The sequence below is a fragment of the Fundulus heteroclitus genome, chromosome 9 (assembly GCF_011125445.2).
Source record: "Fundulus heteroclitus isolate FHET01 chromosome 9, MU-UCD_Fhet_4.1, whole genome shotgun sequence".
NCBI classification, from domain to species: domain Eukaryota; kingdom Metazoa; phylum Chordata; class Actinopteri; order Cyprinodontiformes; family Fundulidae; genus Fundulus; species Fundulus heteroclitus.
The window spans coordinates 7,553,532-7,569,580 of NC_046369.1; the positions used below are offsets into that span (position 1 = coordinate 7,553,532).

The 16,049-nt window shown below is 39.3% G+C and overlaps 1 protein-coding gene and 2 non-coding genes across 4 annotated transcripts in view; 1 reads left to right on the top strand and 2 right to left on the bottom strand.

The window, feature by feature from the left end:
- Positions 1-16,049, top strand: part of hmcn1 (hemicentin 1) — a 130,193-nt gene that overhangs the window by 58,746 nt on the left and 55,398 nt on the right. For both annotated transcript variants that reach the window (XM_036140937.1, XM_036140936.1), the window contains 15 exons: positions 409-563; positions 661-939; positions 2,675-2,956; positions 5,662-5,770; positions 5,853-6,022; positions 6,227-6,381; positions 8,655-8,778; positions 8,868-8,969; positions 10,005-10,181; positions 10,268-10,419; positions 10,530-10,653; positions 12,800-12,975; positions 14,582-14,678; positions 14,994-15,116; positions 15,221-15,376. In XM_036140937.1, coding sequence (XP_035996830.1) covers positions 409-563; positions 661-939; positions 2,675-2,956; positions 5,662-5,770; positions 5,853-6,022; positions 6,227-6,381; positions 8,655-8,778; positions 8,868-8,969; positions 10,005-10,181; positions 10,268-10,419; positions 10,530-10,653; positions 12,800-12,975; positions 14,582-14,678; positions 14,994-15,116; positions 15,221-15,376 — 2,381 coding nt within the window. The remainder of the gene's footprint in view (positions 1-408; positions 564-660; positions 940-2,674; positions 2,957-5,661; positions 5,771-5,852; positions 6,023-6,226; positions 6,382-8,654; positions 8,779-8,867; positions 8,970-10,004; positions 10,182-10,267; positions 10,420-10,529; positions 10,654-12,799; positions 12,976-14,581; positions 14,679-14,993; positions 15,117-15,220; positions 15,377-16,049) is intronic.
- trnas-aga lies at positions 3,600-3,681 on the bottom strand. The gene has a single exon. It is a non-coding gene; the product is annotated as a tRNA-Ser (tRNA).
- On the bottom strand, positions 5,353-5,434 carry trnas-aga. The gene has a single exon. It is a non-coding gene; the product is annotated as a tRNA-Ser (tRNA).

The window sequence follows — 16,049 nt, forward strand, 5'->3', positions numbered from 1 at the left end:
TGCATATCACAAAGTAATGGGAGTAACGCAGAAATGTCATCCTTCCCTAAATTCTTCAGCTTCACCAAATCAAACGCTATATGTTTAAAAAAAAAAAAAAGCACAGTCTGGGCAACAATCCCAGACACACATCAAAGCCAGTTTAATAGTGGAGAAAGAAAGCTAGCATTAAGCTAGTTTGTGTGTAGTTTGTGGACTTCCCTAATATCCACAATAAATGCATATATGTGCACCAAATTCTTGATTTTAACTAGTGGTTGATGTTGAATGGTACGATCTTTCCATCATTGAAAAGAACATTTCAAAAGTATCAGTAATAATCCTAAATTAACTCATGCCACTGATCCAAACTGTAACTGTGACTAAACTTGAATTCATCTCTGTCTCCTTGTTGTTGTTTCTGTCTAGGTTGGTGTTCCTCGGTGATCCCAATCTGGAAGTCACCAGCAGGGGTCAGGTGTTGAGGATAAAAAGTGCTCGTCTTGGAGACCAAGGTCGCTACCAGTGCAGCGTCATGAACGCTGCAGGAAAACAGTCCAGAGACTTCAATCTTAATGTCTACGGTGAGCATTTCAGTCTATACTCTCCTTTCATAGAGATACAGCCAAATGGCAAATAATCATAGTCTGACTGTCTGAGTTTGTTATTCTGTTGTTGCAGTTTCTCCTTCCATCATAGGAGGCAACTTAACCATGAATGTGACAGCACTGCTGGACACAATGGTAACACTGGAGTGTGAAGTGCGTGGCGTGCCGCACCCCACAATCACATGGTACCGAAGAGGAGAGGCCCTCATGTCCAGCCGCCATGCTCAGTATGTAGAGAGAGGTCTCCGCCTGAAGATCCCACATGTGCAGGCATCTGACGCCGGGCAGTACACCTGCAAGGTTAACAATGTGGCCGGGAGTACTGAGAAGAGCTTTGAGCTGGACGTCTACAGTAAGATGTCTTTTTTTTTGTTTGTTTGTTTTTTTTGTTTAGTAGCTGCTTAAAGACACATTGTTTAATCATGCAAAAATCTCCTACAATAAAGCAGATGGATTGCAACACACTTCAACATGTTTAAACATATAAACACGTGGTTAAAGGAAAAAAGAAACATAAAGATATGAGAAGATTTTTAGATCGTTCATCACAGTAAAAAATTACTCAGTTTTAGGGATTGATATTAAGTTGTTGGATGGTGATACAGAAAAAAAGTCGACTTAATAAGAGGCTTTGTTATTAATTAATTGTGATTTCTGTTTCAATAAAATAGCAATATTTGATTGAAACATAAGTTTTTAAATTAATATAATCTTGCAAAATGATCTAGAGCCATTTCTGGCTTGACATGGCAGAACCTGGAGTGTTATGGTCAGACTTTCATGCTGTGGTTCATCCAACCATATATTCCAGATATATTCCAAAGGCAAGACTGCAAGCAAACCAGCAGATACCTCATTCTCCTATACATTATTAGGCTATGTGGAGGAAATTACATTTTGTGATACAGAGTTTTGCATAAAAGCTATTGAACCTAGATGGTCCGTTGCATGTTAATGAAAGTGTGAGTTGGCAGGTTTACATCCTCTACAGTTTTTTTTTTCTTAACATACCTTTCCACCTGGTCTGAATGTTGCATAATCACTCAAATCCTATCTTTACACTTTAGTTCCCCGCAAACATGTAGATTCTCTCTGGTTTACTTGGTCTCTTTAATTTTACCTTTGGTCCGAGAGTTTGTGCAAAGTTGTATATTTCTGTGTTGGCTTATGCTTGACTGGCAATCTCTCACCTAATAACCACTGAGACACAAGAATAAGGCCCCCATAAAACTTTCGTTATTAGGTGGGTATAGAAAACTGATTTTGTTTCTATGTTCAAAGAAATAGTGAACATGGTTCACCAGAACCTCTTGTTTATGTTGTGTTGAGTACAAAACGGTGCCCTCTATTGGTCAGTAGAGGGTACAACATTTTGCATTGACCACAGGGCCATACATGCCTGCCAGCTGTTCTTTTCTTCCCACTTTGACAGCGAAAAACTTAAAGGCTAATTCATCCCCGTAACTGAGCCTTACTCCGCCAAAATCTAATGTTTTAAAAAATATATTGTTATAGAATTTCCTATGGTCCAGCCCCAATTTCAACAAATGTGCAGTAACTTGACAAAATTATGGTGGGATCAGGTTGGCAGCACTATCAGATATCCATGTGCAATTTATTAACAAAAAAAAAAGGTTGATTTGAGGGTGAGTTACTATTTAAAGTAATTTAAGGAATCTGTGGCTATCTCAAATAATGTACAATTAAGGTGATAATTTTCTCTATTATTAATTTATACAATTCAGGAAAATTCAAAACTACAATAAAAATGAACTCAGACACTATACATACCTGCGTACAAAGTAATTTGGTTACAGGTACCAAATGAAAATAAAAGGGAATGAATTGGGATGCATCGGTACGAAATAGGAGTGAATCGACCCACAGCTTAAGTTTTTAGGTCATTTGGATTTTTAGAGAGTATTAATTATACAACAGTATAAAAATTATTTAAACTAACGTAAATAGATTTAGATTCTATACCTGAAATACCCTAATTTTGTATGATTTTACCTGTGAAAGCATTTACTGTGAATATTTGTTAAGCAGGAAAGTTCACATTGTTCTGATATCTTGTATTCCCACAGTGCCTCCCACCATTACAGGTGAGGAAGATGGGCCCACTGAAAGGAAGGTGGTCCTCAATAAACACCTGATCCTGGAGTGCAAGGCAGCAGGTCATCCTCCACCCTCCCTCACCTGGCTGAAAGATGGAGTCCCAGTACGTCATGGAGAAAGTGTCCGTCTTCTCGAGCAAGGACGGAAATTAGAAATCCTCTCAGCCACTGTCTCAGACTCAGGACGCTACGCCTGTGTGGCTACGAGCATCGCTGGAGAGAAGGAGGTCAAATATGACGTCAAAGTTTTAGGTAAAGAGACACAAAGAGTGGCATAACCACGCACTGTACTACAAATACCCTTAATCATACATAATGATTGTTCTTTACATGGAAATCATTAGTTGTAGTCTAATGGGTAGTGGTTCTGGAGATAATTGTTCTAATTATGAATAAATATTTGCCGTTATAATCCCACAGAAGGGAAATTTGGCTGTGTGTTTAACCCATCCCTTAGGGAGCTGTGTGTGCCACGTTGAGTGGCCTAACGGAGAGCAATCTGTGGTTTAGAGTCTTGCTATCTCAGATTCTTATTTTAGATTTTCACCTATTCAAAATAAAATTTTAATCAACACTATTAACGACTACACTCTTACAAATAACAAAGCACTAACTAACTAACTAGCAAGAATTACTCTTGTATATCTGTAAGAAATACGCTTGAGATTTTAAAATGTTTAATTTCTCTTAGGAAGATTATCATTTGCAATATCTGAACTGGTATTTTTTTGAGCGCTTTCAGTGCCAGTGGATATCTGACCAGAAAACGGCTCGAATTTCGGACTACAGTTTTGTGGATTAAAGCTGCTGCAGCATGAGAAACCTGAAACAACAGCACTGTGTGTCCTCTGGACTTGACTCCGGACAGGTTCTGACAGCTGAAAAAGCATTTTCACGTTGTTGGCAGGATTCGAACCTGCGCGGGGAGACCCCAATGGATTTCTAGTCCATCGCCTTAACCACTCGGCCACAACAACACACATCCTCTGTCTGCCAGCGCTGTTGTTTTCCTTTTTTTCCACATGGGAAATTGACACCTGTTATTTTCACTATGAAAAGTTTGCATAAATTCACCACAAACAGGCTTTCAGTAATGTATGAGGTATGATAAAACAACATATTACTTCAGTGTCTTGAAATAAATAAGAAGTTTGAATTTATTGCAGATTTACTTATCCTCCATTTGGGCACAATAAAAGGTCAAAAATAAACATGGAGCCTCACTAACTTGATTTAATGTCCCTGTGGGTCTCTTTCACTCTGGCTACATGTGTTTTGCTGCCATCAACAAGCTTCTGGGTGAAATATGGCTGGATATTCAAACCCCCTTTTTTCATAATTATTAAATGACCTGTATAGGGCTTTATCAAGTCCGACAAGAGTGCTTTACACTACAATCAGTCAATAACCCTTTCACATGCTGACGGTAGTAAGCTACATTTAATTTAAAAAAAACATCTCCAGCTCAGATTCTTATTTTAGATTTTCACCTAGTAAAAATAACATTTTACTTGTAAAATTTTAATCTACACTCTTAAACTACTCATTTGCAAATAGCGAAGCAATAGCAAGAATTAATGTTGTACCTGTGAGAAATACGTTTGCAATCTTAAAATCTCTAACTTCTCTTAGGAAGATTATCATTTGAGAAGCCCATGCAAGCTCTTGATGTAATTAGCTATGTTTACATGCACAAAAGTTCACGATCGAACTACAAGGTATTTGGATTCAATAATCGGATTGCATTGTTTATATGGGCACATAAATCATAAAGTGTGTTTATAGGCACCTGGCTTTATTCAGATTCAGAATAGAACCACTGTCACATGTGCAGTTATTAAATTCCCCTGGAAAATTACACAGAAAAAGTACTTCCGTCTTTGCTAAATTACAAAAATAGTAAACAAAACACTATTATACGTACACGTTTGTTTGTCTTCTGAGCGCCCTGGCTGCACTTGTACGATGTTCTATTAAGAATAATAATTGAACTTTATTGATCTCACTATGGAGAAATTCACTTCTGCATCCTAACCCATCCCCTTGGGGAGCAGTGGGCTGCCACAGTGCGGCGCCCGGGGAGCAATCAGGGGTTAAGGGTCTTGCTCAGGGACCCAGAGTGCAGGCACTGGGGACCAAACCGGGTACTTGCAACCTTCTCAGAGCACAAGCACACTGCTCTAAGCACTAGGCCAACACCTCCCCTATTGATGGTTGAAATGTAAGCAACAATTTTAAGATCTTTTATTGCTTTAAACAGAAAAATGGGGAGCCCTGATAGTTTTGCTTCCCAACGTAGTTCCACCACTCACCCAACCGGAAATACGTCACGTTTACATCGGGTGCACATGTGCACTCAGAATAAATTGAGCCTGGCAAGCGTTGATATGCACAATGGTCGGATTATCAATCTGCATAAACCAGCCTTCTGATTCGGAATTACAATTTTATTCCGATTGAGCTTAATCCGATCATCATATTCCGATTGTCTTGTTTATTCTGATTACTTTTGTCCATGTAACCGTAGCTGGATGTCTGTGGATGTCTGGCCAGAAAACAACCTGGACTGATTACGGCTTTGTGTATTAAAACTCCTGCAGTATGAGGAATCACAAATGACAGGCTCCTGCTGAAAAAAACAACTTTTCCGTTGTCGGCAGGATTCGAACCTGCGCGGGGAGACCCCAATGGATTTCTAGTCCATCGCCTTAACCACTCGGCCACGACAACACACATAGTTGCAGTGGCCAGCACAATTTTTTCCCCCTACAAAGAGTGCATTCCACATGGGAAACAAACACCTGCTTTTTCACTGTGCCGTTCTCTGTCTGGCACACAAGTACACGTAGTTATGAGGCAATGGGTTCAAGAAAATATTGTCTAGTCATTTGCATAGTATTTTTATCTTTAAAATCCTATTTTAGGATTTGACTGTAATTTTTTTATGTTTGCCCTAGTTCCTCCATTCATTGATGGAGCTGACGCAGTAACAGACAGCACAGTAATAATCAACACTCCTTTGGAGCTGGAGTGTCATGCCACTGGGATGCCTGCCCCTGTCATCACGTAAGGCATCAGTCCAGCACACATGCAGAAATTTAAAAAAAATCAGGCTTCGCCACACAAAATGCAAACTGTTTATTTCCAGGTGGTACAAAGACGGGAAACGAATCAGATCTGGGGAAGGGTTGCGGATCGCTGCGAGCGGGCGACGACTGGTCGTTTCCCGCGCTCAGACCTCTGACACAGCTCGTTTTCGTTGTCTGGCCACCAACGAGGCTGGAGATCATGAGAGGAACTTCAATGTAACAGTCCAAGGTAAAAAAATATATATAAATAAAAGTAAAAGAAAATACTTCAATCTCTGAATGATCTATGTTTTAAAATTTAAAATACAAGCTGCTGGAAAGCTTCTCTTTGGGTAAATATCTCTCTTTCTTAAAATCTTTGCTCAGTGTGTAGTTGTGAAGTAAAAATAGCCGCAAATTAAAAAAAACAAGTCTTTTCTGTGCATTTCTGCAGTCCCTCCATCTATCCGTATGACTGGGCCGGCTGATCGCTCAGTAACTCTTCACAAACCAATCAGTATGGAGTGCATATCCCATGGCTTTCCCCCACCTAGTATCACCTGGCTTAAAGATGGCCGACCTGTGATCACAACAAAGGAGCACCTAAAGGTAGGATTTCTAGTTAATATTTAGTTAACAGCTAATCTGTTGTCTGGTCACATCCACAGTTTATGCCTATTTAAACCATCGGCATATAAAGGTTTAAAAAAATGTTTGTCCAAAGTTGTGGCTTTATGTTTCATTCCATTTTGCTTGGAAAACAAAGATAGGAGCTGGGAATGGAGTAAACCTGAGTAAAAATCGTTTCAGTTAATACAATCGGAGAAGTCGGGATTCCAAAATAAAAAAACAAAAACAACAGGCTAGGATTCCAATATGGCGACGGCCAGGAAAGCTGTTGTTCATAGTACCTCTTATAAACGTCCTTAAAAGCTGTATGAGGCATGCAAATACCGCTACATGTAACATTTATTTCAGACACACTCTCACAACTGTAAGATCTTGTAAAATAAACATGTTTTATCACAACATGTTACTCACTGTTGTTGATGCGAGGAGCTGCCACATTGGTTCCGACAATCGGCCTTAAGAAATTTCTCCAACTTTCCAAGGAGAAAGTCCGACTATGACAGCCATTACAGTAAATTTTTACAATTATAAACCGAGATTTCCGAGTTCCAACTGCACAGGGAATGGAACATGAATATTGCCAAGGTGGCCTACTAACTTTAAAGTCTTTGTGCCCATCTAGAAAGATGGTGACAGTGGCACAGGGGCCACTTTTACCTCAAGAATTTCTCAGCTTTTCTTCTGTGCTAACAGCAGCGCAACTAGCTACCATAATGGATGTTGTTGCACACAATATCTTGTTCTCATTCATTCGATGCTGAAATTGGTGACATTTTATCCGGGGACAGGTTGTCCAAAACGAGGATTGTCCCTGGAAACTTTAATGGGGACATGTCATGCTTTTAAATCCTTTCTTTTCACATTTAAATAATTTAGTTGTGGTATAACTTCAATGCTTTGGTCTGAATTCCTCATTAAGAGCCAATTTCCCATTAAAAGCCCCAGGATTTAAAGCCTAGGACATTTGGGTTTTCGTGTTTCCATCTGCTTGGGGCCATTTACGTAAAACAACCCAATGATAAATGGGACGTTGTGATGAAAAACTGCAGTGCCACTCCGGTCCACCGAATGGCGGCAAGAAGACAGCGGTGAAACAGATAAATGCAGAAATGTTGTATCCATATCCTCCACTCATGTTGCCACTCAACCAGACTCCTGAGAAACGGGGAGACAACACGTAACTAATGAGGTTACATCTCCTTAGTTATTTGTCATTGCAACCCCACCCCCTCAATAAGCCCAGAGAAAGCAGAAAAGTACTGAGTGGCTTTGGGGACCAAAGCCCTGGGAAGGTAAAGTGCGTGGAAAATTAAATTAGTCGGGTAAATGGGTATGGAAATGGTACCCGTGATTTGCAAAGCCCAGGCTTCTCAAAAGCCCCAGGCTTTTAAGTGGTAATGGAAAAGGGGCTATTGTTGCTCCATGGCTCTTCTTTAACGCCTCTTCTGAGGTGCATCTGAGAGTATCTCATTTTGGCGCAGTCTCTTTAAATGCATATAAGGCACTTCACACCCCACCCCCTCCAGCCTGCAGAGCGTTCCACTTCTTCCTATTCTGCCGTTTTTGTAGTATGATGGGGGACAGTGTAATGAATTGTTTGGGTTAATAATACACCCAACAACCAAACATTTTCAATTATCCAGTTGTTGCTTAGGCATCCTACAGGCTGGACTACAAAATTGCGACAAGGAATAAAGATGGCAGATTCACAAAACTGGAATGCACAGAATGACTGTTCTGGGTGATATGTGTCAGCAAGGACGTCTCCATTACTGCATGATCTTCTCCACCAATGTGATGAACGGAACGCTGATATCATACTGTGGCCAGCCCTTGAATGGGTTGACACATGCTTGGTAATTAATGTCTGTTTGTGAGAACAAACGGGGTTCTCAGGTACCGGTTGCGTTGTGTTGTTATGAGAACCCAGTACTGAATCTGTATACATTCCTCTGTCTTTTAGATTAAATATAAAGTAAAATATAGTTACGGTTTCAAGAGTCTTTTCATTACTACAGAAGTCTACAGTAGAAATACCACATTACCAGATAAAAGAACCAGGGGAGACCGTGAACAGGTCTATTGTTTAACAATATATTGATGTGTAATATCGCAACTGTTGTAACAGTGTGTTGTGTCTCAGAAGCACCAGTGCACAAAAATAGTAAAAAATTGTTACTTATACTTTCACATTAAAAGGTAATGACCAAGCTATCCTCTCTGGACCCTGTCTGCCTGTTTAAATACCACAGCTCCACTCAGCAGGCAGGACACTAAAAATCACAGAAGCAAAACTGGAGGATTCTGGGACATACACCTGCCTGGCCACAAATGCAGCTGGAGAAGCTCAACAGTATATTCGACTGAGTGTCCATGGTAATTTACAGAATCAACACACCTATTTTATCCAGAAACTATGTACACATGTAATCATTATTAAATGTCATGCTGCATTTGCGCCTCAGAGCCTCCCAGCATCCCGCACTCTGGAGACATCATCAACAAGACTGTTCTGTCAGGCTTTCCCACTGAGCTGGAGTGCCAGGCGACAGGAAGTCCATTACCTGGTAAGGCTGATGTCCTCCCCTGTCTGCTGCACTTATCAGCAGGTTGTTGAATTAATAATCCCTGAGGTGTTACTTACATTTCAATGAGCTGCACAGTCTACCAATCCATACCGCAGATCTTTGCATAGCCTTGTTTTTCTCCATTTGAGTTGTTTGAAACTTTTTAGTTCTTGCTCCGGCTGTTGATATGGACAAATATGGACCTTTGATAGGCAGACATGTTCTTTTTGTCTTTCCTATTTTAAAGAGTGGCTAAAGGAAAAGGGGCCCTGCCTCAAGCTTTATGCTATGTTATAATTCATTTATTAAATATTTCTTAACCTTATAAATCAATGAATTAATATAAAGTTATTGAAATTCCAATTGATAAATAGAAAATTATCCAACTATTGATATGTCGATTCTGTCATAAACAATAATTTCTCATTTTTTTCAAATTTTTCTCATTGAATAAATTTATTTTAATCAAAAGTTGCAAGCTAATGATTTTTTCTGATACTATGCTACTGGTATAAAAATTATTTCAGAAGTACAAAATGTACAGACCAAAATGATGTTGCGGTTTCTCATACATGTTTGGGCATTACACAGTACTTAGGTGCCTTCAAGATGAAATTGATTTAATAGCCACTAATGACTCTATAAAAAAAAGTCAGTAAGATCCAGGAAACCAATGCTCTTGTGCTAATTTAGGTAGCAGAGATCGGCAGCTAGTGAATGTTTAAATCTCCATTACATGTTGGTCACGATCTTGTTGCATGTTATTCGCAAAAGGTTTGCAACTATTCCTACACAATCCAAACTCCTACATTACCGCTTTGAGCACAACATTCATCCTCCTGAGAAATCACGAGCATTGCAACAGCTTTATGAAATACTTCACATAGCTTTATTGTATGTTAAACTGATCTGTGCAACATGACTAACACGACTTAAGGAGTTGGAAAACACCACCCGATTGATTATTCTAAGTGTAATTTATTTACCTGTCATTTCTGTTTCACGACTGCCATTGGCTTTGTTGTCATGCCTCAGCTGTAACGTGGTACAAAGATGGCCGACCTCTCACTGGTGCAGCTGGTGTCCCAGTCCAGAAGCGTGGCCAGGTGCTGGAGATTGGACGGGCCCAGCTGTCCGATGCCGGGATATACAGATGTGTGGCTGTCAACCTAGCTGGAGCTGCAGAGAAAGTCTACAGTCTGCAAGTGTTTGGTTGGTGTTTCTTTCTTTTGGCTTTATTATCCTCTCTCTTTATCCATAGTCATATCCAACCATAACTGCAATCTTTTCACTTACAGTCCCTCCTGAGATCTCCAGTAGAGGTGGTACGGTTACAGCTGTGGTAAATGAGGCTGTCAAGCTGGAGTGTAAGGCCTCTGGGGTTCCTGTGCCCAGTCTGACTTGGTTAAAAGATGGAAGCCCTGTGGCAAGTGTCTCACATGGTATACAGGTACAACATCAATTTTGGGAATGCAATTACATTAGTGGAAACATCTAACTCTAGGATTATATTAGTTTTGTAAATCTTTTGGCTCGGCTCTTTTTCTGTTTTCCTCTCAGCTGGCATCAGCGGGAAGAGTGCTTTCTCTGAGCAATGCACAGGTCAGCGATACTGGTAGATACACCTGTGTTGCTGTTAATGCTGGAGGAGAACAACAAAGGGAGTACGATCTGAGGGTGTATGGTGAGTAAGCATTACCTGGAAATTCCTCTAGAGACATCCTCACAGTCCATGAACACATATCTGTATTATAAAAGCAGCTAACATGTCCTTTTCTTCTTACATGACATAAGAGTTTCTAATAAATGCTTTTATTTTTAAATGGGAAACTATTTTTAAGATCAACAAAAACATAAATATTATTTTTGGTAAATGATTTGTTGTACTAATCTCTATATATTTTTCCCCAAAACATAAAAACTGATTGAGAAAAATAAAGCCTGAAAAACATGTGTAGCATTTTGGAAAACAAAGTTCAAGGCATAAAAAGCACAAACTTTGATCATGGGTTGAGATGTGGGATGTAAATGCTGTCCTTGACTTTTTGTGCTTCTCCCTTAAGACAGATGAACGCTTTAGCAATCTATTTTTAGACTTACTGTCTTTGAGATTAAATTCAACTAGGTAATAAGAATTTGGTAAAATATCTTGAAAAATCATATGTTGTAGGCGTGTTTTTAATTAATCTAGTTTCCCTGCGTCTCTTTTTCCTTCTTCTCAACTTTCCATTATGCTTGGATCCCTTAGGCATTTAACTTCTTCTGCAGTAACCTTTTTGTGATGGGTCTTTATGGCTGGACAACTGTCGGGTCATCAGTCTTCACCATGATTGAGTTTACCACGATATAATATTTCTGTATTAAACATCTTTTTTTTTATCAGCCTTGTGTAATATTAAAATTTTGATCCTCAAAAGACTGGACTTACGAGGATCTATAGGAAAATAGTTGTGAGAAAATAGCTACTCACCAAAACCTGTCCATGTCTACAATCAGAGCAATAATTAAGACGTTTGAAATAGTTAGAGTTGTGACAAACAAGGCATCAAGGGGGTTTATCTTACCACCAGTTAGCAGGATGGTAAGAATGTAGAAAAATCCCCAAAGCTCATTTTTGGAGAATGGCAACAAAAACGACATCCTGGGTTCACTAAGTCTCCATGATACCCACTTTTTTAATGCTTTTGAACACATCTTTACTACGGGTGCCAGTAATTTGCCACTGGCAGTGTGTGTGTGTGTGTGTGTGTGTATGTGTGTGTGTGTTTTCGACTCAGTTTCACTCTTCTGTAGAATATCAATAAGGTTTTGTCCTCAGAAACAGAGGCAGATTTGTCGAGGTAATTGGTACCATCTTTTTAGCGACTTCCTGTGTCCTGAGGAAAAAGGCCTGTTTTGTTGTTTCTCAATGACTTGGTTTCTATGTAGGAAAAAAAAAAAAAAGGTTTCGCAAAGGATATTTGTCTCAAGTTGTTTGTCAGACGGGGCCAGATTTGCCAAAAATGGAGTGCTCTTTTATTCAAACCTGATGGAGAGAGGCTTAGACAAAAATGAAGTTCTGTGTAAGACTCTTTTATGAAATGAGGATTTATTAAGCCAATGCTCCACAGCTGGCATTTATTTTTTACTAAAATCGGATAGCCTTATGTGGGCGTTTATAGTATGGGTGTTCTCAGCAACACTACCATGTTGTCTGGGTCATTTAGTTTTGTTTGTTTTAGCACAGGTGAGCCGTTTTTATGGAGATTTGATCCCATTTTTTTTTTTTTTTTTTTCGTAAAATTAAGATTTTAACTCTGCAATCAAACCTTAAACTTGTTTTACATTGCTCTTACAGTCTAAGGAGGATAATGACCCCAGGTGCACCTGCATTGTCACAGGTCGTAGCACTGTTGCCTTGCAGTAAGAAGGTTCTGGGTTGGAATCCTAGCCTGGGGTTTGCTTCAGTCAGGGTACTCAATTTCCTCCTACTGTCCAAAACATGACGGGGGTACTTTAAATAGCCTTTAGGTATGAGTGTGCATCTGTCTGGTTGTTTGCCCTATCCGTGTTGCCCTGTGTTTATTGGTTGACCTTTCCAGGGTGTACTTTGCCTCTTGCCCAATGACTACTGGAGATGGTCACCAGCAACCCTACAAGGACATGCAAGTGTAGAGAGTCCCAGATAACCGACGTATTCTGTTATATATATAATATGATACTCATCAACTCATCAATATGTAAAAGAGTATCTGAATATCCTTTTACAATCACAGTTTTTTTTTCATCGAGGGAACATTTTGTCTGGTATGGAAACATTATTCAGTGAGAATTATTTGTGTCTTTCTCAGTTCCACCAAACATCAAGGGCGAGGAAGTCAATGCAACAGTGATGCTCGGTGGCCCAGTGGAGCTGCTCTGCCACAGCAACGCGGTGCCTCCACCAACCCTCTCATGGCAAAAAGATGGCCGTCCTCTTTTCAGGAAACCTGGTCTGATCGTCTCTTCAGACGGTAGTTCACTCAAGGTAGAATCTGTAAGGTGTTCTGTACAAACACAGTTTGGGATCATCGTTTTAGTCAGCTTAACAGTGACAACTGCACTTAACCTTGACATTACACTGAATGTATTGATACCTCTTGAACATTTTGTCACCATAAAACCAACGACTTTAAAGTATTTTGTTGAGATTTTATGTGATAGATCTACACAAAGGAGTGCAAAATTGTGAGGTAATAAGAAACTGACATGGTTTGTAAATTTAAAAACTTTACACACTAACCCCAAATCAAATCAAATGTAACCAGTTGCTTTCAGAAGCGACCTAGTTAGTACATAGAGCTTAGCTGTGTGTAATTTCATCTCAGGGAAGCTGGTCAGAGTTGTAAGGAATATGGATAGAGCTCAGAACAGGGGACTGGTGGAAGAAAACTTGTTTGAGGCTGCAAAAGACTTAATACCGCAGTGAAGGTTCTCTTTACAAGAACCTAAGATCAGTGGTTGTCTACCCTGATGCTAAGGGCCCATGTCCTTCATGTTTTAGATGTCTCTCATCAGCACTCCTTATATAATTGGATCACTTTATCAGCAAGTGCATCAGGAGCCAGTTTGTCACTCATTCATTGAAGTCAGGTGTGTGGCAGCAGGAAAACACCTAAAACATGCTGGAAAGCTGGTCATAGAGGACAAGAATTAAGAAACACCAGTTTAAATCATGTGTTAGAGGGACCTACTTAGGCTTTGTACGCACTTAGCCGGGCCTTTACCAAAAACAAATATCTCCCCCACATCGTTTCTAAATATAATATTGTATACACAGGATCGTTTCCACACAAACCGCATAAATACACCCCCGAGTGCTGTATTAAACATGGCAAACACGTGGGGGGCAGTGTACTGTAAAGCTAAAAACCTATGTCAGCCAGTCTGAATCTTCAATTGGCTGACATTGGCTCGATATCAGGAGGGAAGGTGTAAAATGCAAAATTTGACCAGTTTAACAATGATTACCCACATATTGTAAACAGTCAGTCACAACAAATGGTATTTATTTTTCCTCCACGGCCAAGTCTATGACAGTGGTCACACATATAACATCCGGGGCTCATTATTTGTCGCAGAATGTGATGCGGCGGGCCCTAAAACTCAGTTTTGTCATGTACACATGCAAACACAAAAACGCCGTTTCCTCAACCCTCCACTTTGGCCAGAGTTTTCAGAAATAATCATTTTTAGTGACGTCAAACAGAGTTTTCATGTGGATAAAATTCCAAAATGCATAAAAATGCTTACGTTTTCCCAGACATCCTGTTACATGTGGACAAGGCATTAAAGTCTGGGTATAAATCTGTGGCAAGATTGAAATTTATTGTTTATGGATGTTCTCCACCCAATCTGACTGAACTTGAGCCCATGTTGCTAAGAACAAGGTGCTAAGATTTCTGTCTCTAGGAATGCAAATATGGTGGAGACGTACACCTGAAGAACTGTATCCATCTTTTGCAAAATGTGTTTCATAGTCAATAGTACTAATTGACATTAAACGTTTCGCAAGTATTTTTTTATTTTTTGGTGGAAGCTTTGAAAACTCTAACTTTGCAAACTATAAAAGCACCACTTTCTTAAATTCTTAGGTTGATAGCGCTCAGCTGCAGGACTCAGGAAGGTACACATGTGAAGCCACCAATGTTGCTGGAAAAACTGAGAAGAACTACAACTTGATTGTTTGGGGTACGTTTAACTTTGTGCACATCTGTAATTTTTTTCTGTCAGCTGGAAAAAAAATTAAAGTACCTAAGTCTTATGAACAAAGTCAGTTAAATGTCTGAGAAATAAAAATGTCTTGTATATCAAATGTTCCTATTCCTCATTTTTTTTTTATTTGAATGTAAAGTATGAGATATCTTAGATTTTCATTTACAGGGATGATTCTTGTAGCAAAATATAAATACTGATTGAGATTCACATCTGATGGTTTACATCAAAATCTACAAATTCTTTAATTTCATTTGGGTGCCTCCTAAAGGTGTTTTGCTGTCATTGCAGTTGCCCCCAGTATCCGCGGCTCTGAGGAGGAATCTCCTATGACTGTGATCGAAGGAGGTTTTATCACTCTGTTGTGTGAGTCCAGTGGCATACCACCTCCCACCCTTACATGGATGAAGGACGGTAAGTCAGTTCCTGCGTACACGAGACAAGTCACAGTAAGAAAGTCTGATGTGCTGGGGTACGTTGTAGCGCTTTAACTAACCTCTGCCTTCTGCATATTTTAGGCTATACCCTAAAGCCAGACCAGCGGCTGAGGGTTTTGTCTGGAGGGCGTCAGCTGCAGATCTCCAGTGCTGAGAAAACAGACACAGGCTCTTACAGCTGCACAGCCTCCAGTGCTGCTGGCACCGTCTCAAAGGAATACAGCCTGCAGGTTTATGGTACTTATTCTAGCAACATGCTGATCTGGTCTTTAAGTTGCTCATATGTCTTTTGTGGTAATGATCATACAATCTTCTAAAAGCATGAGCTCTTTCTTTTATAAGAGTGTCTCTAAAAGTTAGAACAGCAACTCAAGAATCTACACCTATATGTTATAGATTGTTCACACACACACACACACACACACACACACACACACTTAGACTTAAACTTAGACTTAGACAACTTTATTTGTCATTTTGTATGCACAGAGTGCGTACAGAACGAAATTACGTTTGCATACAGCTTGAAAAATTACAGTAAATTACAGGATAAAATTACAGAATAAAGTGCAGCTGTGATTTAACAGTAAAACAATTGAAATGTAAACACAGATATACAGTATATACAGTTTTTCAATTGTTAACAAATACTGATTCTAACTAATAAAAACCGAAAATTCAGATTCATAGAAAACAAGAATAGGACTTTTATTAGAAATATTTGCACTCCGAACAGTACTGTACATATATGTAGGTACTCAATACTAGCATGTAGGTACTCAATACTAGCATAATGAAAAGGATATATATATATATATATATATATATATATATATATATATATATATATATATATATATATATATATATATATATATATATATATATATATATATATTGGATATATATG